Source organism: Marmota monax, unplaced genomic scaffold, assembly GCF_021218885.2.
Source record: "Marmota monax isolate L192 unplaced genomic scaffold, Marmota_monax_Labrador192_F-V1.1 WCK01_AAM20220418_F8-fsc00003, whole genome shotgun sequence".
NCBI lineage: Eukaryota > Metazoa > Chordata > Mammalia > Rodentia > Sciuridae > Marmota > Marmota monax.
The window spans coordinates 3634127-3658823 of NW_026694084.1; the positions used below are offsets into that span (position 1 = coordinate 3634127).

At 35.5% G+C, this 24697-nt stretch overlaps 1 protein-coding gene across 5 annotated transcripts in view; it reads right to left on the reverse strand.

Moving 5' to 3' along the window:
- Positions 1–1827: 1827 nt before the first annotated feature.
- Rad54b (RAD54 homolog B) overlaps positions 1828–24697 on the reverse strand; it is a 104444-nt gene continuing 81574 nt past the window's right edge. For 4 of the 5 annotated variants that reach the window (XM_046464792.2, XM_058585621.1, XM_058585620.1 and 1 more), the window contains 8 exons: positions 23678–23885; positions 19744–19883; positions 17607–17897; positions 13179–13354; positions 7598–7859; positions 5697–5763; positions 5311–5511; positions 1828–2149 (listed from right to left, as the gene is read on the reverse strand). In XM_046464792.2, coding sequence (XP_046320748.1) covers positions 1893–2149; positions 5311–5511; positions 5697–5763; positions 7598–7859; positions 13179–13354; positions 17607–17897; positions 19744–19883; positions 23678–23885 — 1602 coding nt within the window. In that variant the 3' untranslated portion in view covers positions 1828–1892. Of the gene's footprint in view, positions 2150–4719; positions 5196–5310; positions 5512–5696; positions 5764–7597; positions 7860–13178; positions 13355–17606; positions 17898–19743; positions 19884–23677; positions 23886–24697 lie in introns of those variants that run through there. The other variant, XM_046464793.2, reaches the window with a different exon arrangement.

Below are 24697 nucleotides of genomic sequence, written 5' to 3' on the forward strand. Positions count from 1 at the left end.
TAAAGTTCTGAAACTGCCTGAATTCGGGGTTTAGGAAGTTTGATTGACTACAGCGAAAAGCTTTGCCCTCTGAACCTGGCTATAGTCAAATAAACCTGTTCCCATTTGGTGTCTTGCCTATCTGTCCCCTGCAACACTACATCCCCAGCTCTTTTTAATTTTTACTTTGGGACAGGTTCTAAATTGCTTAGGACCTCACTAATTGCTGAGGCTGGCTTTAAACTTAAAATCTTCCTGCCTCAGCCTCCCAAACTGCTGGGATTACAGGCATGCATCACCAAGCCCAGCTCAATAATTGAATCTTGAACACCTTAAGACAATATTCAGTCTAAGGGTCTGGGTATATAGCTTCAGTTGGTAGAGTGCTTGTCTCGCATGCACAACAACAAAAATTCAGTCTAAAAGAAATTTTCCAAAATGGAAGCAAAAGCTGACCACAGAAGACCCAGTTGGAGACTAGATGAGTAACTCCTTTCTCTTTGTAGATATCAGTCCTTTAATATTTGCTTTGTACATTAAACTCTTTTTAAAATGTCAAAAATTGTTGGCAGCAGGTCCACCCTGGCCCCTGGAGCCCTACCTCCACTAGTTTGTTCTGCATGCCAGTGTGGCCAGCTCACAAGGCCATGGCAAACTTGCGGTTTTTCTGTTCCTGCTTGTCCGTCTGAGACATATGTATCCCACGGGAATGCCTTGACCTTTTCTGGTCTGATGGACTTATTGTTAAGGGAGGTTTCGGTACCTGACAATAATAGATGTTGAAACTAAATTTCTCCCCCCTCCCTCCTGCTTTTGGGTAGTTTTCCACTTCTGCTGCTTGGGGTATAAAAAAAGGTGTGTTAGCAATAAAGATTATTGACTCCTGGATGAAGAACCTTGGTGTCCTGTGTGTCTTTTAACCTCGCCGTCCCTCGCCGGACTCGGCTCCCTTGGCCGGACGCGGCAAAAAATTACTCCAGACAATCCTCTGATGATGGGAGCTGAACTTTATTCAGTGTACAAACAATGTTTGGTGGGCATGCCTTTATTGTCTGCATATTAGGCCCCCAAAAGTCTGAGGTCCCAGACCAGGAACTAGTGCTCTGAAATGTCCCAATTTCCTTCAAATCCGGCCCCAACCTACTGACTATTCTCAAATTGCCCTCAACAACTACACTCAATGTCTTAAGCATTTGCAATTCTAGCCTCAGATTCTTCCCCCCTTGAGCTACAGTTTTAATTTATAAAGTTCTCAATTGTGTATGTTTAATATTCTTCATGAGATTAGATTTCTCAAAGTATTTTTACCTTTTCATATTCCTTGTGAAAATGATTTAATAAAAATGCTTTAGTCAATACGTAACAAAATAAACCCATTAAAATAAGTTAAAAAATTAACTCAATTTTTTTCTTATTTGTTCTTTTAATTATACATGACAGTAGTGTTGGGAAAAGTATAAACGGCAGCCATACCCCAGAGAAAAAACCCCAACATGGCGCCTAAGCACCTCTTCTTCCTACCTTCTTCTTTTCTGCAGTGGTGCGAAAAGTTCCCGCCCGTGTGAACTCTCCCGCCGGCGCCAATTTCAAACCTCGCTGGCGGGGAACCTTAGCCCCAATGAGAACTAATTCCTGGGCTCCGGAGCTGATATCTGAAAGAACTTGCCAATAAACGGGTTGCCTGCCATTTATCTAAACCCTACCATCTCCCCCTTAGTTCTATATAAGCACACTGCTTTTTGCAATAAAATTGGAATTCTCCCGTCGAAGTGTCTTTGCGTGAGGAATTCTTTCAAGTAGAATAAATTAACTCAATTTTTATTATTGTATAAGAACTGATAAATCATATTTGTTGCAAAATGTAAGTAATTTTATTAATTTTCAAAAATTACGTTTAATTACTGTGTTAAATTTTACAAAGGGAGCAAGGGAACATCATTAAGTAGTCTTTCACTGCATGGCCGTAGTGTGATTGTTATGTTCTGAAAAAAGAATGACACATTTTCTCTTATTCCTTTAAGAAAAGGATCTGTAAGATTTATATCATCTCCAGAAAAATGTTTCCACCGCTTTAGCTGTGACATGGAAAGAGGTTTCAGGGAATTTGGTTTCTGGTGATGTGGACCAAGTTGACAATGTCTAGAGATAGCAATCTTTTCTGAAGAATCATCTGAAATAAATACCAAGGAGAAAATCCTTAGACCAAACCAATATCTTATTGTATGCAATATTTTTGTTTAATGACAATGAGTTTATGTGATTTACAACATTTAATCACCATTTTTCAAGTTAAAAGATTCAGTTCATCCTTTCCACAAATTATATATATATATATGTATTCATGTAAGCATTATGAGCAAAAATTATGAACAAATATAGACATCGAAGAGAAAAGCGAGGAACAAGAGATGGGTAAGCGAGAAATGAAAGATGGAGAGCAGGCAGAGAAACATGAGAATTTATTTGTCAGAACTGACAAATAAAGGCCATCTCTCTATAGGACAGAGAGGCAAAACAGACTTCGAGTTCTGTGACTTATTCAGAGGCTCAGGAATCAGAGCTGAGCAGTCTGAATGCGGGCAGTTAAGGGTTGGGTTGGTATGAGGGAGAGGTGTTTCCTTTTCAGAAATGCCCTTGGGGTGGAAAAGCAAAACTTTTTCCTTAAAATGGAGGCTGTCACTTAAGATGGCCATCCTGATGCTAAGGACCTTACAGACATGGTCTCTGAAATCAAGAACCTATGTTCAATGGAAGAAATGTACATTAAATAATTATTCAAATAATATATTACACGCTCATAATCCCTTATCTAAAAATCTATGAGGCCAGATTTGTTTCAAATTCAGAATATAATTGGAATAATGCGGTTAGCATTCCATAATCAATCTCATAGTATTCTACAAATGTCAGATGAAAAGCCTTATAAATGTGTTAGAGACTACCAATAAGCTTATATCCATTTTAGGTAAGCATTTTGCCACAAATAATTTTGTTGCAAATTTATGAAGACAAAAACCCTTTGGGTTGTTTGAACACTATAGATTTCAGAACTGAAGATAAGGAACTGTGGCACTACATTACAAAAAATACAGGGGGCTCTAAACACAATGAAAGGCTGACCTAGTCTGAAGGTTAAGTGAGGGGTTCCCTGAGAAAATGTTCTATTAAGATCTAAAAGATGACAAAGAATTAAATGGGGAAGAGACAAAAGCATTCCAGGAAAAGTACATTTAAAGGTCATGAAAGGAAAGAGATGCTGACATATTGAAGAACTGGTAGTAGCCAAAAACAATCACAAGCCTAAAGAGTAAAGGCAAAGAACAATGCAAGAGGAGAAGTTCAGTATTACTGAATCAAGTAAGTATTCCAGGTGAAGCAAGTATTCAAGGGCTGAATTACGCAATACACGAATGGCAGGGACCAAATCCATTTCTTTTCCCTGCAGGGCACTCAGCACATTTCCCAGCCTCCCTTACAATTAGATACAGCCACTGAGTCTGGCCTATGGGATGTGTTAGTGAAAATTCTAGGTCTGGCCTATAAAAATCGTTATGCAAAATTTCCTACATTTCTTCTCTCACTGCTAGATAGAAGATGCAGGGGATCTCTACAGAGGACTAAGGTACAAGGGGTGGAAGGGCCCAAAGTGAAAGAAGTCTAGTTTGTTAATTCACATTACAAAAAAAAAAAACAACTATCCACTGAATGTCATAACTAACCTGTTACATGAACAAATATAATTACATTGTGTTTTTTTAGTTTCCTGTTACAGCACTTAGCCTATCCTGACTAACCACTTTAAAGATTGTAGCTGGTCATGGTGGTGCACTTCTCTAATCCCAGTGGCTAGGGAGGCTGAGGCAGGAGGATTGAAAGTTCAAAGCCAGCTTCAGCAACTTAGCAAGACCCTGTCTCAAAACTAAATATATAAAAAAAGCCTGCGTATGTGGCTTAGTGGTTAAATGCCTCTGGGTTCAATCCCTGGTACTATTAACTATGGAAAATTTCTAATTAAGATAAAAGTTGGTAGGATAGAAATGAAGAATCTGTATATAATTCAATCTTCAGTGACTATCATCTAATGGCCAATTATTTTTTATTTAGATTGCCACACTTTTTCCATTTCCTCAATATTCTGAAATAAATACAAAGCATATATCATTTCACCTACAAATATTTCACTATGTAATTCTAAAAGACAGACTTCTTTTAAATTTTATCACAACTTTAAAAATCTCAACTGGTTGTAATGGTGCTGTCATTAAACTAAGTATCTGACTTAAAATTAGAAAAAGAACATTAGAGTAAATACAAGTAAAAAGGAAGATAGAAAATAATATATTAAAACAAAGAATAGGGGCTGGGGATGTGGCTCAAGCGGTAGCGCGCTCGCCTGGCACGAGTGCGGCCCAGGTTCGATCCTCAGCACCACATACAAACAAAGATGTTGTGTCCGCCAATAACTAAAAGAAATAAATATTTAAAAAATTTAAAAAAATAAAAAATAAAAAAAATAAAACAAAGAATATATAATAGAATCAAATGTTGATTTTTATTACTAAAAATGGCTATAAAGAGAAAATCTGAAAACATTTATCTGAAGTTTAAAATCTATCCACTATATACATATTTTATATTATACCTAATGTTTTATTATTATAATTATAATTATGATTATATCTGATTATATTAGTTCTAATGAATATAAAATTCAGAATATACAAATTTCATATAAAATATTTTATATGCTAATATAACAAATTATTTCATGTCAGTATCACACAGTCTAATATCTCAATACAAATATATCAAGTGACTTTCAACTACTGGACATTGCTTGCTCAAATCCTACTCCTGATCTAGTTGCTTTTTGAATAGTATCTAATTCTGGAGAGCTGACATCTTCAGCTTTACTTAAGCAGCAACAGCAGTTTACCAAGTCTGTAACAACAGACCATGTTAAGAATCCCAGAAAGTCTGACCCCATTATGAATAAGTTCTATACAATATAAACAAACAGTGGGATTATTTTGTCAAGTATTTTTTTTATGAAATAGAAGAATTAAAAACATTTTTTCTAACTCTAAGGCATTATACCAGGCTTTAAAAGATTTTTCTTAAACAAGTTAATTTTTCACAATCAATTCAGAAATAAGGTGCTAAATTGAGTTCAACTGAATATCTTCTCAAATATCTACCTGGCATTGCTCTGTGACCTGAGGGGAAAAAAGAAAACCAACATATGAAAATGATAAATATTTTGAAGTTATTTAAATATTTTCAATGGCTAAAGAGAAACAAACTCACTTTACAGATTAAAATACAACTAACCTGTCTGATTTTCTCCTCTTGTACATATACAGCCAAGCAGGTCATGAGTGACACAAAGTGAACTTTCATGTAATGTGAACAAATTTTTAAGTTCCTCTACTGAAAACTGTATATGTTCAGATGTCTTAGTTACATCTACAACTGCCCCCGAAAGATTTTGCTTACTGATCTGCCTTTGATAGATCTTTTCTTCTATTGTACCTGAAGAAAAAACATTCATTAGATTTCCTTCAGATGTTTATATCTATTATTTCTGTAAACATGCTTATTACAATACTAGTAAATACAATAATAATATATTTCTGACATTGAAACAGATTAATCAAAAAAATTATTTTAATTACTCAAAGGGTATACATTTTTTGGTCACACTGAATGGTTATTACCTGTGGTTAGGAGTCTGTAAATATGTACAGAATGCTTCTGACCATCCCTCCAAATTCTAGACATAGCCTATAAAAAATAAGTGATAATTCTGAGTACAGCAGAAACTAATGGTCCTTGCCACATAAGTAATTTGCCAGAACATATTTTTAAGATTGAAAATTCTGTATTTTACTTAAAACTCCAAAAACCAAACCCTAGGTAACCCCAAGAATAACCCATTTCATATTTTTGTCCTAGGTTACATAAAGGGAGGGCTAAGCATTCACTGAGGTACTGTAAAACAAATTGCAGGGTTGCCATACAATAAAAGGGTATATCTTTAAAAATAATAAGACAGTAATTTTGAACAGCAAGAATGTAAAGAATCAAGAATAGCATGAGCATGAAGGGTTCATTCCCAGTCCTAGTAGCTAAAAATTCACTCCCCCCAAAAGCCCCCAGGATATATGCAATCAACTCAGGCTCTATGTAGATCCCTGAGATTTAAGAATTAACAATGATACTATAAAGGTTTGACATTCAAACTTTGCATGTTTCAAAGAAAAGTCTGGCCTCCAATCAGCTCCTAGAAATATCATCTCTCTAAGTTATTGCAGTATCCTATATCAAAATAGTGCCTTGTTTATCTGAAGCCACATTTGACAGTTTATGTTAACAATGTGATACAGGTGAAGGCCTTGGACCATGTGGTCTAAATTTGACCTCTGGAAGGGCCAAGTCTAAGCAAATAAGGTCAGCCATGCATGTGCTTCATGCCTACAAGACTGACCCAAACAAAAATTCTGAACACCAAATTCTAAACCAGGTGAACTTTCCTGGTTGATGATACTTCATATATGTCATCGCTCATTAATGCTGAAAAGAATTAAGAGTTGTTCAAATAACTCTGCTGGGAGGGACAAATGGAAGCTTGTGCCTAGTCCCTCTTGGACTCTGCATATGCACGTTTTTCCTTCGGCGATTTTAGTGTCCTTAACATTAATACAACTGAGTATAGCTGCTTTTCTCATTTCTGTGAGTCCTTCCAGTGAATCAGTAAACCTGACAGTTGTCTTGGTATTCCCTAATGCATATACTAACTTAGGTACAAATCTATACGTAGAAATCTCAAAATACATGAAAATAGACTAGATACTAAAGAAACCAAAGGTTTTCTTTCAGGAACCAGCCTACGTACCCATCAATGGATGAATGGATGAAGAAAATGAAAATCAAAGGGAGATCAGTAGAGTAGATGAAAGGGATCAAAGGGAAGGAAAGGAGAAATACTGGGGAATGAAATTGGCCAAATTATATTGTTATATTGTGTTCATGTACAAATATGTAACAAATCCTGCCATTATGTACAATTATGATGCACCAATAAAAAAATGTGGGAAAAAAATCCTTGCTAAAAAAAAAATAATAAAACTTATTCAAAATAAGCTAATTTTATACCCTCACCATAGCCTGCACAAATTGATCACAGCAATTCATAGCATTTTATTGTTTTCCCCTCATGGTCACAAGCATCACGAAGACCCAAAAGTGCTATAAAGTGATTTAGGGCTTGTAAATATAAGGTTTGGGTTTGAATCCTGGTTCTGCCTCTTATAAGCTGGAGGACCTTATAAGCTTCCATTTCTTCATCTGTAAAAAACAGGATCACTAATATCCATATTTATAAGGATGTTTTAAAGATTAAAAAGTTAAATGAAAAGCACTTAGAGTATCTGACACAAAATAAGGGCTCGATTTATAAGGATGTTTTAAAGATTAAAAAGTTAAATGAAAAGCACTTAGAGTATCTGACACAAAATAAATAACACAGTTATTTATACTACATCATGATCATGATCATCATCATCATCATCATCATCATCATACCATTCAGTAATGTCTAATGAATAAATAGTCCTACCTGGATATCAGTGGCTGGATTCCAATCAATGTCATAAAGAATTAAGTGAGATCCTCCAATAAGATTAAGTCCCACACCACCAGCTTTTGAACTTAACAAAAAAATAAAATCAGAAGAGTATTTACTATTGAAGCCATCAACAATTTGTTGTCTTTGAGAGATTGGTGTTTGTCCATCAAGTCTTGTGTAAGCATATCCGTGACGTCTGCATACTTCTTGTAAAATATTCAAGGTCTGTGTATAGTTGGATACCAATACCACCCTGTATCAAAAAGAAAGATTCTTTATATACAATTAAAGACAATAACATTTTTTAGTTGAAGGAAAATACCACCATAATATTATTAGTGATATTTACAGAACATGCAATAATGACTTTATACAACTTAGTATTCCTTCACATTCAATTTTAAAGTCATTGTCTAAACTTCCAGTTTTAAGACAGTGGAATAAGGACCTTTCTCCTCGAAAGAGGAGCCAACCTCTCTTTACATTTCTCTGAAATCACCCTAGAAAGAGCAGGAAAACGAGCAAAATATACAAATGAACAAAAAAGGCACTCTTTGTTAAAACAAGTAGAAATTCATATATGAAAACAAAAAGGAAGAGTAAAGCAGCGACCTTATTAGGAGTAGAGAGAATGTGAAACTTAAGAGGCAGATTCCAATAAGAAACAAATACAAGTTCACTCACACTTTAGAATCTTGCAAAGGCACTTCAGGAGGAAGTAATTTAGACTGGAGCTGTTAAAGAACATTGGCAAAGAGAACTTAGACTGCCCCCCATGTGAACAGTTGACTTTTTTTTCTCAAATAGAATGTGTACTTTCTGGAGAAAATAAAACAAAGAAGCTCAGACCAGAGGATTGTATAAAGCAGGATATTGTATCAAATAAAAAATGAAAGCCTGGATACTCAATGGTAAGACCTTAATCCCCTTTTTCTGCCAACTCCCGGATCAATAAATAGCCAGGTACCCCTCTCATGTCCCAGCTCAAGGATTGTTTGTCTATGGAAAAACTTGAATGATTCCAGAAAAAAAGTCCACAGATAGGAAGTCCCCAAATTGAAAAGCGTCTCATCCAGTGAATACCATGAGTTAACAAGCCCTGCCTACCCACAGTGTCCAATTAACATTTTGACTGCCTCACCCCAAGGGTTACCAGCTACTGAGATGAGATTAACAAGAAAAGGAGAAACTAAAACCAATAAACAAGAAAGAAGAAATCTAACTAAAACAGCAATCAAAGAAAAAAGAAGACAATTTGAAGGAAAAAAAAAACAGCATTCACCAAAAAAAACAAGGCTTTGAATGTAGCATGGGGGTATAGCACTTACCCAGCAAGAACAATGCCCTGTGTTTGATTCCCAGTACTGAAGGGGGGTGGGGAGAGCTACAATTTTAAGGAACAATCAAGAATAAGAAAAATATCTTGGAAATTTAAAATTATAACCAAAATAAAGTTTTAATAGGACAGTTGAACAATAACAAAAGAGTTTGCCAGGAAATACATTAAAAAGAAAAGGTGATGACCAAGAGGAGAAAAAACATAATAAAGAATCAATTCAAAAGGTTTAATAAATGATTGCTAGAAATTCCAAAGGAAAAAAATTGTTTTATGAAAGACAGAATATTTTCCAAACTTGGGGTCTTCAGAGAAAAAAGACCTACTATAAAGTTCCTAGTTCAATGAATGAAAAAATGACTCCTATTAAAGTACATTAAAATTATAACTCAACTGGGGCTGAGGCTGTGGCTCAGTGGTAGAGCACTTGCCTAGCATGTGTGAGGCACTGGGTTCGATTCTCAGCACCACATATAAATGAATAAAATAAAGGTCCATACATCTAAAATTTTTTTAAAAAAATTATAACTCAAAGTGTAAGAAATGAAGAAAAGTTGCCAAAGCTTTCACAGCGTAAAACATGAAAAGAAATGGAAATTTAGAAAGCATCAGTTTTCTCAAAACCAACTCTAAAAACTAGAAGAGATATAAAGCAACACCTTCAGAATTCTAAAGGAATACTATTTCAACCCAGAATTTTATAATCAGGCAAGTTGTTAGTCAAGTGTTAGGGTAAAAATAAAGACACTTTCAAACCTGAAAGAAATTAGAAATTTACATCCCATCTTCTCTTAGGAAAATACTATAGGATGTTCTAGCAAACAAGAAACACAGAAAATAGACTGAACACAGAAGAAAAAAGAATTTATAGGTAATTGCCGCAGTCTGGCTGCAGCAAAATAACCAGGGGGCGAGTGACAAGGAACTTGTGACGGTTGATACAGCGGGAGCCACTTTATTGTCGGACAGTAGAGGTATATATACACTTAACTGATTATACACAGCTTGTTTCAATTAACATCCAGATACATCAATAGGTCATTAAGGAATCCTCATCATCTTAATAATTACATACAGCTTAATTTAATTGACATAATCTAGACACAGCAGTCAGTCATTAAGGAATCTCTATCATCTTAATGGATCGCTGGCGTTACTTCTCAAACCACTCCTCTTGGCAAAGTGCCAGGCGGCACCTTGACTTGTCTGTGGCTCTCAACAGGTAATGAATAAAAGAAGGCCCATGATAACAACTCTGTAACAAGATTGAAATGGGTAACTAACCTAGGCCTGGATACAAAAACTAAGGACACTGTCCGAGAAAATTAGTGCCTGGGAAAGGGAGAGTTTCCCATCCCTCCCCTTTTCAAGTCAGCTGGGTTTTCAGGGAACCTAATTAGCACCATTCACTCCTACCTTTTGGATTGTGAAAAGGAGAAACTAGTTTCCTTTGAAGTGTTAACGCCTCTGTGAAGGCTCCAGGCAAAGGCCTCCAAGAGGAGCCAATCTCCCTTTTACAAAAGCACTCTGCTTTTGTACACATGCTTCCCGCCTGAAAACTCTTACACACAATCATACATAGGTTTTTTTTCAAAGTTTGTGCAGAACCATATATTGTTTTAGAATAGAAAATTTATGGCACTAGATAGCCTATAAATGTTGTGAAAAACTGGTAAGGGGAGCTCAGAATCTGGAGTGCTGATATCCTCTGGGCCTGCCAACATAAAATAAAGTTTGGTTCTCCTAATAAATAAATAAAGTTGGGTTTCTCCCACCAGAAATAAAGTCTTGGTTTCTGCCATTTGCTGCCTCTTGCCTGATTGCCGCAACAAGATTAGAAAACAATCAAATTTTAGCAGAAGAACAGAGGATTCATTGAGTAAAGATAAAAAAGTACAAAATAACTTAAAAGACTTGAAGAGCATGGGGACACTATAACAGTTAAAAAGAACCAAGTAAATGGGAAGACAGGTAGAAAGCATTTGGGGGAGGGATTATTAAAGAAATGAAATGTAATCATTTAGGTGGAGCAATAAACAACAATGCAGTAGCAATGATGTAAGTATTAAATGTTAATTTAGCTAAAAGTTGTAGTACGACTTGTCTTGGAAGGATGGAAGGTGAAGGGAGAACATTAAGAGCACTAAATTCTCATCAACCATGAGAGAAAGTCATTAGATAAAGTAAAAAATGAATCAGGCAAATGATGTTAGCAAGATGTAGACTTGAAAAGTTCCAAACCCTCTTCTACAGAAACATTAAATAAACATCAGGAAACTTACTAAATAACTTTACAGGAGCTCTAGAAACCAGTAAAAGATCCACAGCAACTATCCAAACAACCAGTTTGGAAAAACCACATGTAAATGAGTAGGAAAGTTCCTGGTGTTTTACTTGCCCTATCCCTTCCCCTGTGCTGCAAAGCTAGGGGGATTCTTTGGAATACAGCAACCCATTTCCCAGCTTCCTTCTGTGAACTGAAACCAGCCGAGTGGCTGCAAAGTTCTAACCTACATGAATGCTGCCTGAGGGACTGGTCTCTGTAACACCTCACTTGGAATCCAGAGAACTAAAGTAACTGGGATCTCAGGTTTGGTGAAGCCACAGAAGCAGTGGGCATGGCTTGTGAAAACCAAAAGGGAACTATACGCCTCTGGGGAAAGAGATTATTGAAAACAGCTAAGGTCCCAAGAAGCAGCAGAGATGAGACTCTTAGAAAACAAAAACTTTAAAACACTGTCTTAAATAAGAGGAAAAATAGACCAAGAACTAAGGGAAAGCAGGACAGCAATATGGGAACAAAACACAAGTATCAAAGATAGAATTTTTTTAAAGTGGGAACTGAACCCAGGGACACTTTACCACTGACGCTTTACCCACCCCTTTTTATTTTGAGAAAAAGCCTCATGAAGTTACTAAGGCTGGACTCAGAATGAGAAGCAGAGATAATACCAGGCATGGAAACCTGCAACATAGAAGGGGCACAGGGTGAGAAATAGGGCAAATTACAGGTTTCACAGATAGTCTGGTATAACTGGACCCATGACTGGTTTGACTAGAAAAGGAGGCCATTGGTCTTGTCAAAGATGCTAGAGTTGAACCTGGGTGCAGTGGCACACGCCCATAATCCCAGCAGTTCGGGAGGCTGAGGTAAGAGTTCAAAGCCAGCCTCAGCAAAAGTGAGGTGCTAAGCAATTTAGGGAGATTCTGTCTCTAAATAAAATACAAAACATGGCTGGGGAGGTAGTTCAGTGGTGGAGTGTCCCTAAGTTCAATCCCTGGTAACAAGCCTCCCCCCAAAAGATGCTAGAATTTAGAAATTTCTACAAGACAAATTAAGAGTCTTTGAATGAATATTTTAAGAAAAGGAGTGACATGATCATATTAATATTTTAGAAATATAACTAAAGGCAATGTTGAGTATGCAATGGGGTTGAAAACAAAAGGGAAGTGGTTCGTAAAAGATGATCAGATCACAACCCAAATCAGGAATCAGAATAATCAAAATCTTGGTATCAGAAAGGAGATGGATTCCTGAGATCAAGAAATAAAACAAATAGGATTTAGCAACTGACAATGTTATTAGGCAAGTGAAAAAGAAAAATAAGTCTTGAATAACTTTCAAGGTTTTTACATGCATTATGATATCATTCATCAAGCCAAGGGATAATGAGGAAAAGATCAGGCTTGAATGGCAAAATGATGAAGCTAATTTTAGACAACTATCTGAAGCTTGAAGGCCTCTAAGACACCAAGATAGATTCAGATGCCAATTAAACAGAAATAACCATGTGGAAATTAGAAGAGAGGACTGGACTAGAGATATAGACATGGAGTCAATATTATAAGAATGACAGTTCAAAGTATGGGAAATAGAGATCACCCAGGAAGTGTGTTGAGAGTAAAAAGTTTAAAGAAAAAACCCTGATGTGTATCAACATTTAAGGGACAAAAGAGGAAGAAAGGATTCTAAAGAAGATTCAAAAGTAAGTTGTGTTATATATCAGAAAACATCAATAGATTTTTTAAAAATATAAATATATTACATTTAGTTTTTCTTAAATAAAACTTACACATTTTATTTATAAATAACTTCACAAAATACCAAGAGCTGACCACATCCCTAAAAACGAATGTTCTTTTTAATGTTTTCTTATTAAGCAGGGGAGAACTAAGAAATAATGCAATCACAATTCCACGAGTGCTTATAGGCAGTTTGTTAAACTGGTCTCTTACTTTTCAGTGGGACAAAGTTGGTGGATAACTGCTAAGAGCTTTGACAGCACTTGTAGTTTTCCAGACTCCTTTTCAGTAAACAGGAGAGGGTTATAATCAGCAGGGAACACCCTCAGTAAGCCTTCACATAGGCGCCTCTCTTCATTTTCATCACAAGTTGAGCTACGTTCTTTTTCCTGTTCAAAATAATGATTGTTAATACTGGCTTGTTTGTTTTATTTTAAAAAGGAGGCAAAAATGCTAAAATTATGAGGGTGGGGAGTAAAGATCAATAGCTGCCTGAAAAATCCAAGCTCATTCTTAAGGAAATCTTTAAAGGTCAGGATTTGATCATTTTTGAAAAAAGCTAACATGCATCCATCCTACTGAGTTAATTATTGAGCAGTTCTAATGCGGTCGCCTAGTGGCTGCTACCTCCACCCTACAAGTGCAGAATTATTTCCCACATACAACTATGGCGGGTAGAGGGTGGAGAAAGAAAGGAGAGGAATAAAGGTCAAGAAGTGGTGCAAGATCTGTCCTCTCCAAAACCCTGATGTTTTCCATTATCAATACTTCTTTTTCTATTTAATTTTCTCCTTTCCCTTCCTATTCTTTTTTTCATCTAAGTTGTGGCTGCATACAACACCTACCAGGTGATATTCAAAAACCCAAAAAGCATTAATAGTCTATTTAATCTTACCAGTTTCTTAGTAGGAAGTTACAATTTTACCCAATCGACTAACAGAGGAATGTATTCTTACAATAATATTTTTTGTTTACTCTACTAATAGTTGTCTCTTCGGGAGAAGGCATTCTAGGGATTAAACGAGAGCCTCACACATATGAGGCAGGTACTCTACCACTGAATTACTCCAGCCCCTATTTTACTAATAGTCTTCAGAATAATTTTATTCCAAAGTTATATCAGCATCTATGAAATTCCTCCCCCAAACAGCCTAGCTAACATATTAATAGAGATTAAGTTATTAGTGATTATTCACTCTTTAGATTAAATTCCCCAAACGGGCAGATCTCCTCACTCCCACATTTAACAGATATATCACTGTTTTCAAAATTCTTTTCAATCTACACCCACAGCCTGGAATGCATTCTTATTTTTTGGCCAATTATCTCAATTCTATAAATACTTAAGACCCAATGCAAATTCCCCCAATTTTATTCACAGTCTTTTTCTCCCCTTCCCAGTACATTTCAGCTTTGACTTTATTTAAACAGTTACTGTTATACTTTCCTAATGTTTTCATTCCCTCTTGAATAGTATGAGAAATATCTTAAGGGCAGTGAATCCTGTAGTATAACATGCTGGGAATTAAGTACTAATATAGCAATACTTCAGTAAATTCACTGGATTAAAAATACTTGGAAGTCTAAGATATTTATATCAGTTGATACATATGAGGGGAAAGAGATGGTTGCTAGCTGCTTCATGTTAGGTCTGCTAAAATGCCTGCGACTTGGCAAGGTCATCAAAGGTCTGCAGATCCAGGGTCTAATGTTGAAAAACCTGAATATGCTTAAGCTCTACAGACTAATGATTAAAGCTAACCAAATTCAGAGATTGAATAAATTAGAATTCAATGTTTTCTGGAAAATTTACTGATCTGCAAATGAGACACACCTATTTAAAAGAATTGGTTTATCTATTCTGTCCCATTAAAGAAGATCCAAATGGGAAAACAAATCCCTAACAGAAGGTTGTCTGATGAATATTAAATCAGACTACAAGGGAGACAGGTGATTGCAATGCACAAGTTCTTAACCAGGACCACAAAATCAGAATCACTTGTGAAAGCTTTGTAAAAATCCTCATGCCTGAGTCCTGTTTTCAGAGGTTCTGAATCAGTCCCTATGTGTTGAGGCCTGGCTAGATACAGCTTTAAAAGCTTCCCAGAACATTGCAATATATACCACTAATTAATAATCAACTAATGGATAATATCTTTATGCTATAACAGCCTGATTCATCACCTTCATCACAGAGACTGTCAATTCAGGCTTCTATCAGCTAAACAAAATGTTCCCTGACTCCAAGTAATCCAATAATCTTGATTATGCATTATAATATCATTGCTGTTATACAATTATTACATGTGTTATTCATATTTCATGGAGAGATCCATCACTTTGACTGAAACAATCTTTCAATAGGAACACATTTGTATTTAGAAACCATTGCTTAAAGTTTACTTATACATGTGGAAGGCTCATTTTAGCCCTTTTCATATTGATGCTTATCAATATCAATATGAAGGTTTTCTGAATAAGTCTCAGACTGTACATGAGGCTACCCTATCTATTTGAAGCTCGTAGTATCCTATGCCTATTATTTGTGGCCATATGGCAGTAATGGAGAAAGACACAGAGCCCCCTGCAGCTTTCTTCAAGATCATTTAAGGATATTCTAAATTAACTGGTACATTCTGGGCCATCATAAAGTCTTCCTTTTAAGGAGGAATTGTTAGCTTCTATTTTTGCTGGGCTTCATGCCCAAAGGGTGCCGCAGTCTGGCTGGGCACACAATCACGAGCCACCACACAGCTTGTAGATTCAAACAGCAACTCTTTATTCCTGAACTCACACCAGCCGTCTACAATCACGTTCTGGGGAAATCCACGTTCTCTGCCCAAATCCACCTCCACTGGGCTTCTATCTCCAAAATATACTGTCTAAATCCCGTGAGAACTCAAGGGGAACTCAGGCAGCAGGATACGCCCTATTCCCAGCAGGAATAATCTTAAACCTTAAACCTGGAACCTAAACCGGGAACGCCCTAAACACGATTATCTTAAACCGGGAACACCCTAATCTGCCTTGGTCCTTGAGCAAGGTCACCTACATTCAATGTCACTGCAACATGTCAGCAACATGGGGTACGCTGGCAAGGAAATTGTCATACCTACTTGGCTAATGGCTCCCAGCAAAAGGGTTCAATTTTTACCACTGTGTATAGAATCTGTTTCTTAAAAACGTTACTTAATAAATTGTTATAATCCTGCCTTCTGTAAAGTTACACAAAGCTGACTTGTCCTATGATAAGCTAGGTAAATATAATCTATTGTAGGACAAACTTGGAGAATTCACTCCATTTTCTAAATATATAATTAATGACTTCAAGTATAATGTAGCATTTTATCACAATTTTTTTTCTGGTGGGTTATTTTTTGATCAAATTTTGATTCTACTGTTCAACAAAAAAATAAAAGAAGAAAAATGGTTCAGGGTGAACTAGGAATAACAGGTTATTCATGGATACTGTGCAACATGTATGGCCAGGCATTCTGCTAGGTTTTTCCATAATTTCTTATCAAATTGTCACAAGAGCATTATCAACTATCATTGGCTCTGTTTTCCGGATAGGAAATCCAAGGCTCACAGGTGTAACTTGATTATGTAACTTGTTGATAGTTTAAAGAACTAATAAATAGTAAAGTAGGGACTAATACCCAATTCCAATTTCAAAACAGAAAACTCCTACCATACTCCAAACTGTCTTAAGTTTATTAAATATCCAAAAGCCCAACTTTGTAGTTATTTTTTAAAAATCATACCTGTAGAAGGTATCTAAATTTGTGAAAATGTTCACAAATTAGTGTAAAAAATAATTTAAAAATAGTGAACACAACATCATTAAAATTTTTATAGAATAAAGTTTTTGTAGAATAAATTTTTTATAGAATAAAGATGATATACATATCTCTGAGCCTCTATTTTCTCATCAAAAAACAGATGGTAATATATGCCTCTAGGCTCAGCTGCTCAGGAAACTGAGGCAGGAGGATCATTTGAACTCAGAAGTCTGATACTAGCCTAGACAACACAGTGAGACCAGGGAGGAATAATAATAATAATAGTGCTTATTTCACATAGTTTTATAAAGAGTAAATAAAACTAGAAAAGCACTTTAAGTCTTTGGTATATGATAAGTTGTTTAATAACTTTTAGCTAATATTACTATTGTTATTAATACCAAAATTTAATTTTCTGTATCTGGAAAGCTTATGATGACTTTTACTTTTTGTGATTTTTCTGAATTTTCCAAATATTCTGCAATAATTGGATATCAATTTTATGATGAGAAAAAAAATATTTTTAATGGTAAATTTCATATTTGTTAGCAACAAACAAAAACAGCTGACTATATTAACATAAAATAGGACAGAACACCATGGCAAAGTATTAGAAGTGTTCCTTAAGGCAGTGCCTAAACTCTTCCCATCCCCACTGTAGCTCCAGGAATGTGGACATGTTTCAAGGAACAAGTAGAAAGCTGGAGAAGCGTGATAGCACAGCCATCATGGAAAGTCCACAGAACTTTTCAAAAACCCATATATGTAAGCTCAGGAATTAGCCCAACCTGCCTTCTTGGACTCACATACCATACAACCCTCATCTGATATTCCTGACACTGTTTCATATCCTACTTACCTTTATAGAGTTGAACAAAAGGCAGGGGTGATTGCACAGTTTTTTAAGAGCCCCTATACATATTAGATGAGGACTATTTTCCAACAACCCTTGAAGACAAAACCTGACAGTCTGAGAATTCAACAGCTTTCGATACAGTTCAATCTGTAGTGCACTTGGTCGGCAAAAGACAACATTCTCTATTTTAGGTGGAAGATATTTATTTATGACTTCCTGGGTTCTTCTAAGGATAAAAAGTCCAGTACGGCAAGTAAGTTCTGCTGCTCGTCTCTCTCCTAACTTCTTTTCTTCCTATGGAAAAAGAGAATATTAAAATAATATTAAAATTATCAACAAAGACCTGATACAGCAAAAAAACAAAACAAAACAAAAACAAAATCCTTTTTTTTTTCTTTTTCTTTTTTTTGCAGTGAAGATTGAACTCACTCTACTACTGAGCCAAATATTGGCCCCCCCTTTTTTTTTTTGAGACAGGGTCTCACCAAGAGTTTTGCCTCAAACTTGCAAGCCTCCTGCCTCAGCCTACCAAGTAGATGGGATTATAAGCATGTACCACCACACTTTTCTGATTGCTTCTCTTGGAAGCAAATATTTTGACAAAGTATTGATCCTAAAACTAAGCTTACAAGAAATTCATAGCACAAGATACTGTTGATGCTTTACAAATCATTATACATTGCTTACTAAATAACAGTACATCTTAAGTCAACTGTATCATCAAAATATGTTAAAAATTCTCTATATAAACTTTTCAGCATACAGAACTTTACAGGAAAGTATAAAATAAATCCCATATGTATATATTTGTTCCTATGTGAATCAGAAATTTTTTCCTTGTATTTTAAAACAATGTTTAATTTTTATTACAAAAGTAATACATGCACTAAGAAAGACAGAAATTACATTCATGCAAAAATAAGAAATTTAACCAACCAGAAACAAGCATTGTTGTAAAGATTTTTATGTATATCTTCTAAGTCCTGTTTCTCTACATAAATACACAAATATAATGATTAACTTTTATTTGTAACAAAAATAGGATCTCAAACTACAAAGTTTCAGGCAAACAAAGAACCAATCTATTTGGCTCATTATCTATCTCCCAGTGTCTAGCACTTAGCCTTTGACCCACTTACAATGTTTAACATATCTGTTGGATAAATTAACTAATATGATTTTATTTTTAAATAATGGAACATGAACATTTTCCATGCTACTAAATAATCACATAAACCAGGTTGGGGGTGTAGCTCAGTGGTAGAGCACTTGCATAGCATACGCAAAGCCATGGGTTCAAACCATAGCATCACCAAAAAAAAAAAAAAAATTCACATAAACTATTATTTTGTATAGTTCCTGGCTCATGGAATATGTTCAATAAATATTTGTTGACAAATTACTATGTTTATGAATCTGAAACAATATTATTTTCATACATTTAACTTCTCTGAAATAGGGTGTGGTTTTTTGTTTGTTTGGGTGACTTTTTATTTTATTTATTTATTTTTATGTGGTGCTGAGGATTGAACCCAGGGCCTTGCACGTGTGAGGCGAGTGCTCTACCGCTGAGCCATAACCCCAGTCCCAAGGGTGTGTTTTTTTTATAATCAATAACTTATAACAATTTCAATTGATAGACAATAAAGTTCTATCTTTTGAAATGTTTGTTTTCTTTTAGTTTCCTTTCTGTTTCCAATTTGCTACCCTTACAGGAGAATATTTTAACAAACCTTTGCTATTTCTTTATAAGTTCTTAAAAGTAGCATTACCAGATCACAAGATATATGCAACAGATATACACTATTTTTAAAATTTTTATGTTTCTAAGAGGTATCACTATGTTACCCAGGCTAGCCTTGAACTCCTGCTCTCAAATGATCTTCCTTTCTCAGCCTCTTGAGCAGCCATGGGATTACAGGTGTGCACCACTTTGCCTGTTTGTATATAGTTTTTTTTTTAATATTTATTTTTTAGTTATAGGTGAACACAATCTGTTTTTGTTTTTGTTTTTTTTTACTTTATGTGGTGCTGAGGATAGAACCCAGTGCCTCACACATGCTAGGCAAGCGCTGTAGTTCTGAGCCACAACCCCAGCCCTGTATACAGTTCTTTTTTTTTTTGTTAAAGTAAATTATACCTCAGAAGCAGAAGGTTCTCTTGACATAATGATGGGTTCTTCATATATTTTCCTATAAGATGACAAAGTACCTAATATTCCAGGATTTACAAAATCAATTAATGCAAAAAATTCTTGCAGATCATTCTGAACTGGAGTACCTAAGGCAAGATAAAAGTGATGAGAAAGTCAAGTTTGTTTTATAATCAAGGTCTTTAAAGCAATTTGTACTCTCTTTCTTAAGAGGAATAAATACAAGCAACTTCCTTAAAACTAATAAAGAGTGGTCAAATCAAGTTAAAAATATGAATAATCATATAAATTTTTATCTATGGTTTTCACAGCATAGTGGCTGAGTACAGGCTTTGGAGTCTGACTGCTTCAGTTCAAATCCTACCTGCATCATTTCTTCCCTAAGTGACCCTGAGCAAATTACTTCTACCAGTTTCTTATTACAGAGTAGCTCCTCGGGTTGTAAGGATCAAAGTAGCCAATCCATATAACACAATGGTGCCTAGATGTGGACTTCCAGTCTTAAGAACTGTAGGAAAATAAGTAACTGTTGTTTAAACAACCCAATCTATGGTATTTTGTTATGGTGACCCTCGGAAACTAATTATTAAACTGTATTCAATCTGAATCCTAACCATTTTCTAGTCAATATTAACTGAACGCTTTCCATAGCACTTGGATGGATAATACCAGAAAACAAAACCAAAATTTCTTTCAGGCAAATCTAAGGATACAAAAATCAACTATGAGTAAGTACTTCCAATTTGGAAGTTAGTGTTAGTTTTCTCCTAAATTTAGAGCTCAGGGGGTTGAGTTGACAAGGACAGGAAAGCAGAAAGAATCTCAAGACTCACAAATTAAGGATTCAGAGGACAACACTACCACTCAAAAGAAACTATCTCACTAATCACCACCAGGACATTCCTTCTGAATGAAGTCCCAGAATCATTTTTTTTTTTTTACTGCAAAGATTAAATTTAGTATGGAATGCTAGTTAAATTGGTATTTGCTTGTAATCAAGAATATAAAACTTTCCATCTTTAACCAAAGAAAATTGTCTGATTTTCAAGTAGGGGAATATTTTACTTTCACTCCTGACCTTCAATACTTTTTAATAACCTTTATTTCCTACTCCTCTTTTTTATTTCTTTTACTCATCACTTCTAGTGCTAATCTTTTTTATTTTATAGCTACAACTATTCTTTAAATAAGCAATATTGACCCCATATTGAGCAATCAGAAGAAATCATCTGCTTTTCTCTTCCAACATAAGACAGTTAAATTCTTTTCCAGTCCTAAGGATATCAAGATCAAAGGCTAGTCAAGAAGTGTGAACTGTGGCTTTGGGAATTAAGAATGAAGAATCGACTCAGTTGCTTGAACAGTCAAAGACATGAAAATCACATAAGATTTCTGTTCCCCATTTCCTTTTCTCCTTTAAAAATAACATTTTATAAATAACCAATACCAGCCTTTCCGTTCTTTGGCTTCCATATCACTATTACTTTCAAACATTTGTTGAGCACCTATTAAATCTTGAGGATAGACATAACTATGATATTTTACTCTGGTCTTTTTTGTTTGTTTGTTTTTCATCTTTTTCATCTTTAAGTGACAAGTGACTAAATTAAAAAAAAAAAGATTATGTAACATTTCTCAATTTTATTTTTTATTTTTTGGTGATTAGGTTGACCTAGGGGCATTTTATCAGTGATCTACATCCCCAGCCCTTCTTTTCTTTTTATTTTGAACAAGGTCTCACCAACTTGCTAAAAAGACTCAATAAATATCTGAGGCTGGCCTCAAATTTGTCATCCTCCTGTCTCAGCCTCCTGAGTCAAAGTTATTTTTTAAAAAGTAGTTTTAAAAATTATCTCTGATAATGGTTAATACAAAATTTCTACATAAACTGGATGTCAAATGACTATGGATTACTTAAAGATGGGCTCCTTCCTTACCTCAAGTCAAAAAAAAAAAGGAATTTTCTGTTCCCTGTTGCTTTAAGAAATACTTCTGGACTGGGGCCGTAGCTCAGTGGTAGAGCACCTGCCTCGCATGTGTGATGCCCTGGGCTCAATCCTCAGCATCGCATAAAAATAAATAAATAAGATATTGTGTCCATCTTCAACCAAAAAAAAGAAAGAAAGAAAAAAAGAAATACTTCTACCCTAAGGATTTAGAAAGAAGGAACAAGCAGTTATTCACACTCCTTCTTTCTCATTTTAACTTCCAATAAGAGCTCTGACAGGCATAAAGAATACACTAAGGGGGCTGAGGTTGTAGATCAGTGAGTGGTAGAGTGCTTGCCTAGCATGTATGAAGTCCTCAGTTCAATCTTCAGTATCACATAAAAATAAATTAATAAAATAAAGGTATTGTGTCCATCTACAACTAAAAAAAAGAAAAAGAGAAAACATTTTTAAAAAGAGCGAAAATACACTAAGGATAAAAAATACATAAAAGGTCATTGTATAGTAAAAACAATCATGGAGCGGGGACGTAGCTCAATGAAAGAGAACACCTGCCTAGCATGCTCAAGGGCCAGCCCTGGGTTCCATTCCCAGCACAACAACAACAACAACAACACACACACACACACACACACACACACACCCTATCTTAAAATGAGTGAATATGGGAATGAAAGCTAAAAGTCTGAATAGATCTAATTAAAAAAAAAGCCAGGCATGGTGTCACACACCTGCAATCCAGAGACTTGGGAGGTTAGGGCAAAAGGACTGGAATTTCAAGGCCAGCCTCATCAACTTAGAGAGGCCCTATGCAACTTAGTAAGATCTTTGCAGCTCACTGGTAAAGCATCCATAGGTTCAATCTCCAGTACAAAAAAAAAAAAAAAAATTAATAAAAAGAATAATCATGCCCTGCCCATTCCTGCCAGAAGGGCTGAAAATGGTAGGGAAATGGAGCCTACCAAAATGGAGGGTTTGTAAGTATTAGGAGTGAATATGATTCTCTTCTTTCTGCTGCTGCCAGAGGGGCAAACGAAGGATGCACAAGACCAAGGTGAGGTATGAAACAGAAGTATGTTAAAAAATTCAGACCTGACTCTAGGCTAGGCCTTAAGCTTAAAAGAACTGTGTAGAAAAGAATTCTTATATTTACACATGGTCCATCACACCTTTCCAGACCATCTGGGCCAGAAGTTTGGCCAGCAAATAAGCCATGCACACGTAGCACAGACATGAAAATATTTAATACAGTGGGCTAGGGATGGAGCTTAGGGGTAGAGCACTTGTCTAGCACATGCAAGGCCCTGAGTTTAATCCACAGGAGACCTTGATATTAAATGTTTACCACATGTCAGGTAGTCCCAAGAATTTTACACAGAATAACTTAAACATCAGAATAACTATATAGTAGATGACACCATACCCCTGTTTCACTAAGGAAACTAGGACACAAAGAAGTTAAATAACTTGCCCAAAGTTGCACAGCTGTAAATGTCATTGCTGACTCAGAAGCTAAGCACAGGCAATCCAATCTAGCCCCATCTCCTATATTCTTTTATGTTTCTTTTTTGTAAATTACTGGTTCATAGTTTGGATTTTAGTTCTTTATTATTTTATTTTACTTTTTATTGATTATTTTATTTTATTGCAGTGCTGGGGATCAAAACCAGGGCTTCACCATGCGAGATGTGCACTCTACCACTGAGCTACTTCCCCAGCCCCCCATCTCTCCTATATTCTTTACTATGGTACCCGTTGGGTTTATTCCTCAGAAATCCTCAAAATCAGGGCTGCAGAAAAATCACAAAAGGGTTTGAAGGATCAGAATCCTATCACGATTTAATTAACATGGGTTTATTAGTATGAATTCCATTCAACACAACCAGTTCTTTGGATGTCAAACATCAGATTATAAATCTTACATGTTCACTAGGCAAAAATTCCATCATGTCTTCCCCAAAGTGAATACTGACCAGTTAAAATTATTCTTTTCTCACAAGAGAGGCTAATGAGGGCTGTAGTTGTTTTAATGGCACTGTTCTTCAAACGATGCCCCTCATCACAGATTAGAAGATCAAATTTTACATTCTTAATTTGATCCAGGGAACGAAGTAACATTTCATAACTGATGATAAGAACAGTATAAAATGTAGATTTGATAAAGTCATCAACTTTGTGGTCCTGAGGGAAAAAGAATAACATTTAACAAACTATGAGCAGAAACTATGTGAAATCAAATTTAAAAAGAATATTTCTTACACTTGTTTATCAACTACTAGAACATGTTAACTTTTTCTGTCATGGTTGGCTCAGGTTGTGATAATAAAATACAACAGATTAGGTAGCTTAAACAATAGCCATTTGTTTCTCATAGTTCTGGGGATTAGGAAGACAGAGATCAGAGTGCCAGCATAATAGGTGAGGGCCCTCTTCCTGACTTGCAGATGGAAGCCTTCTTGCTATATCCTCAAATGGTTGAGAGGGGAAGTTCTGGTATCTCCTCTTTTTCTTACAAAGGCACTAATTTTATCTGACCTCTCCTGACCTTATGTAAGCTTAATTACCTCCCAAAGACCCCACTTCCTGAAAGGGTCCCTGGATTTATGATGACTAACTTGTAATTTTCTTATTTTACAGTGGTGCAAAAGCATACTCATACAATCCTTCTATTTCTTCTTTTCATGATTCAATAAATCACAAGATATTCAATATTTTATTGTTTATTAGATGATTTTGCCAAACAGTATGCTTAAGGTAAGATAAGCTAAGATACGATATTCAAATAGGTTGCATGTATTGAATGCATTTTTGATTCATATTATATAACCCCATGGCAAGGCAAGGAGCATCTGCATATTGAGATTAAGGCTTCAACATATGGATTTGGCAGGGATTCAAACATTCTGTCCATAACAACTCAAAATCAAAATGTAAGCTAAGACTCCATTTTTGTGCAAAGATATTAGGGAGTTATACTTGAAAAACTGCATCAT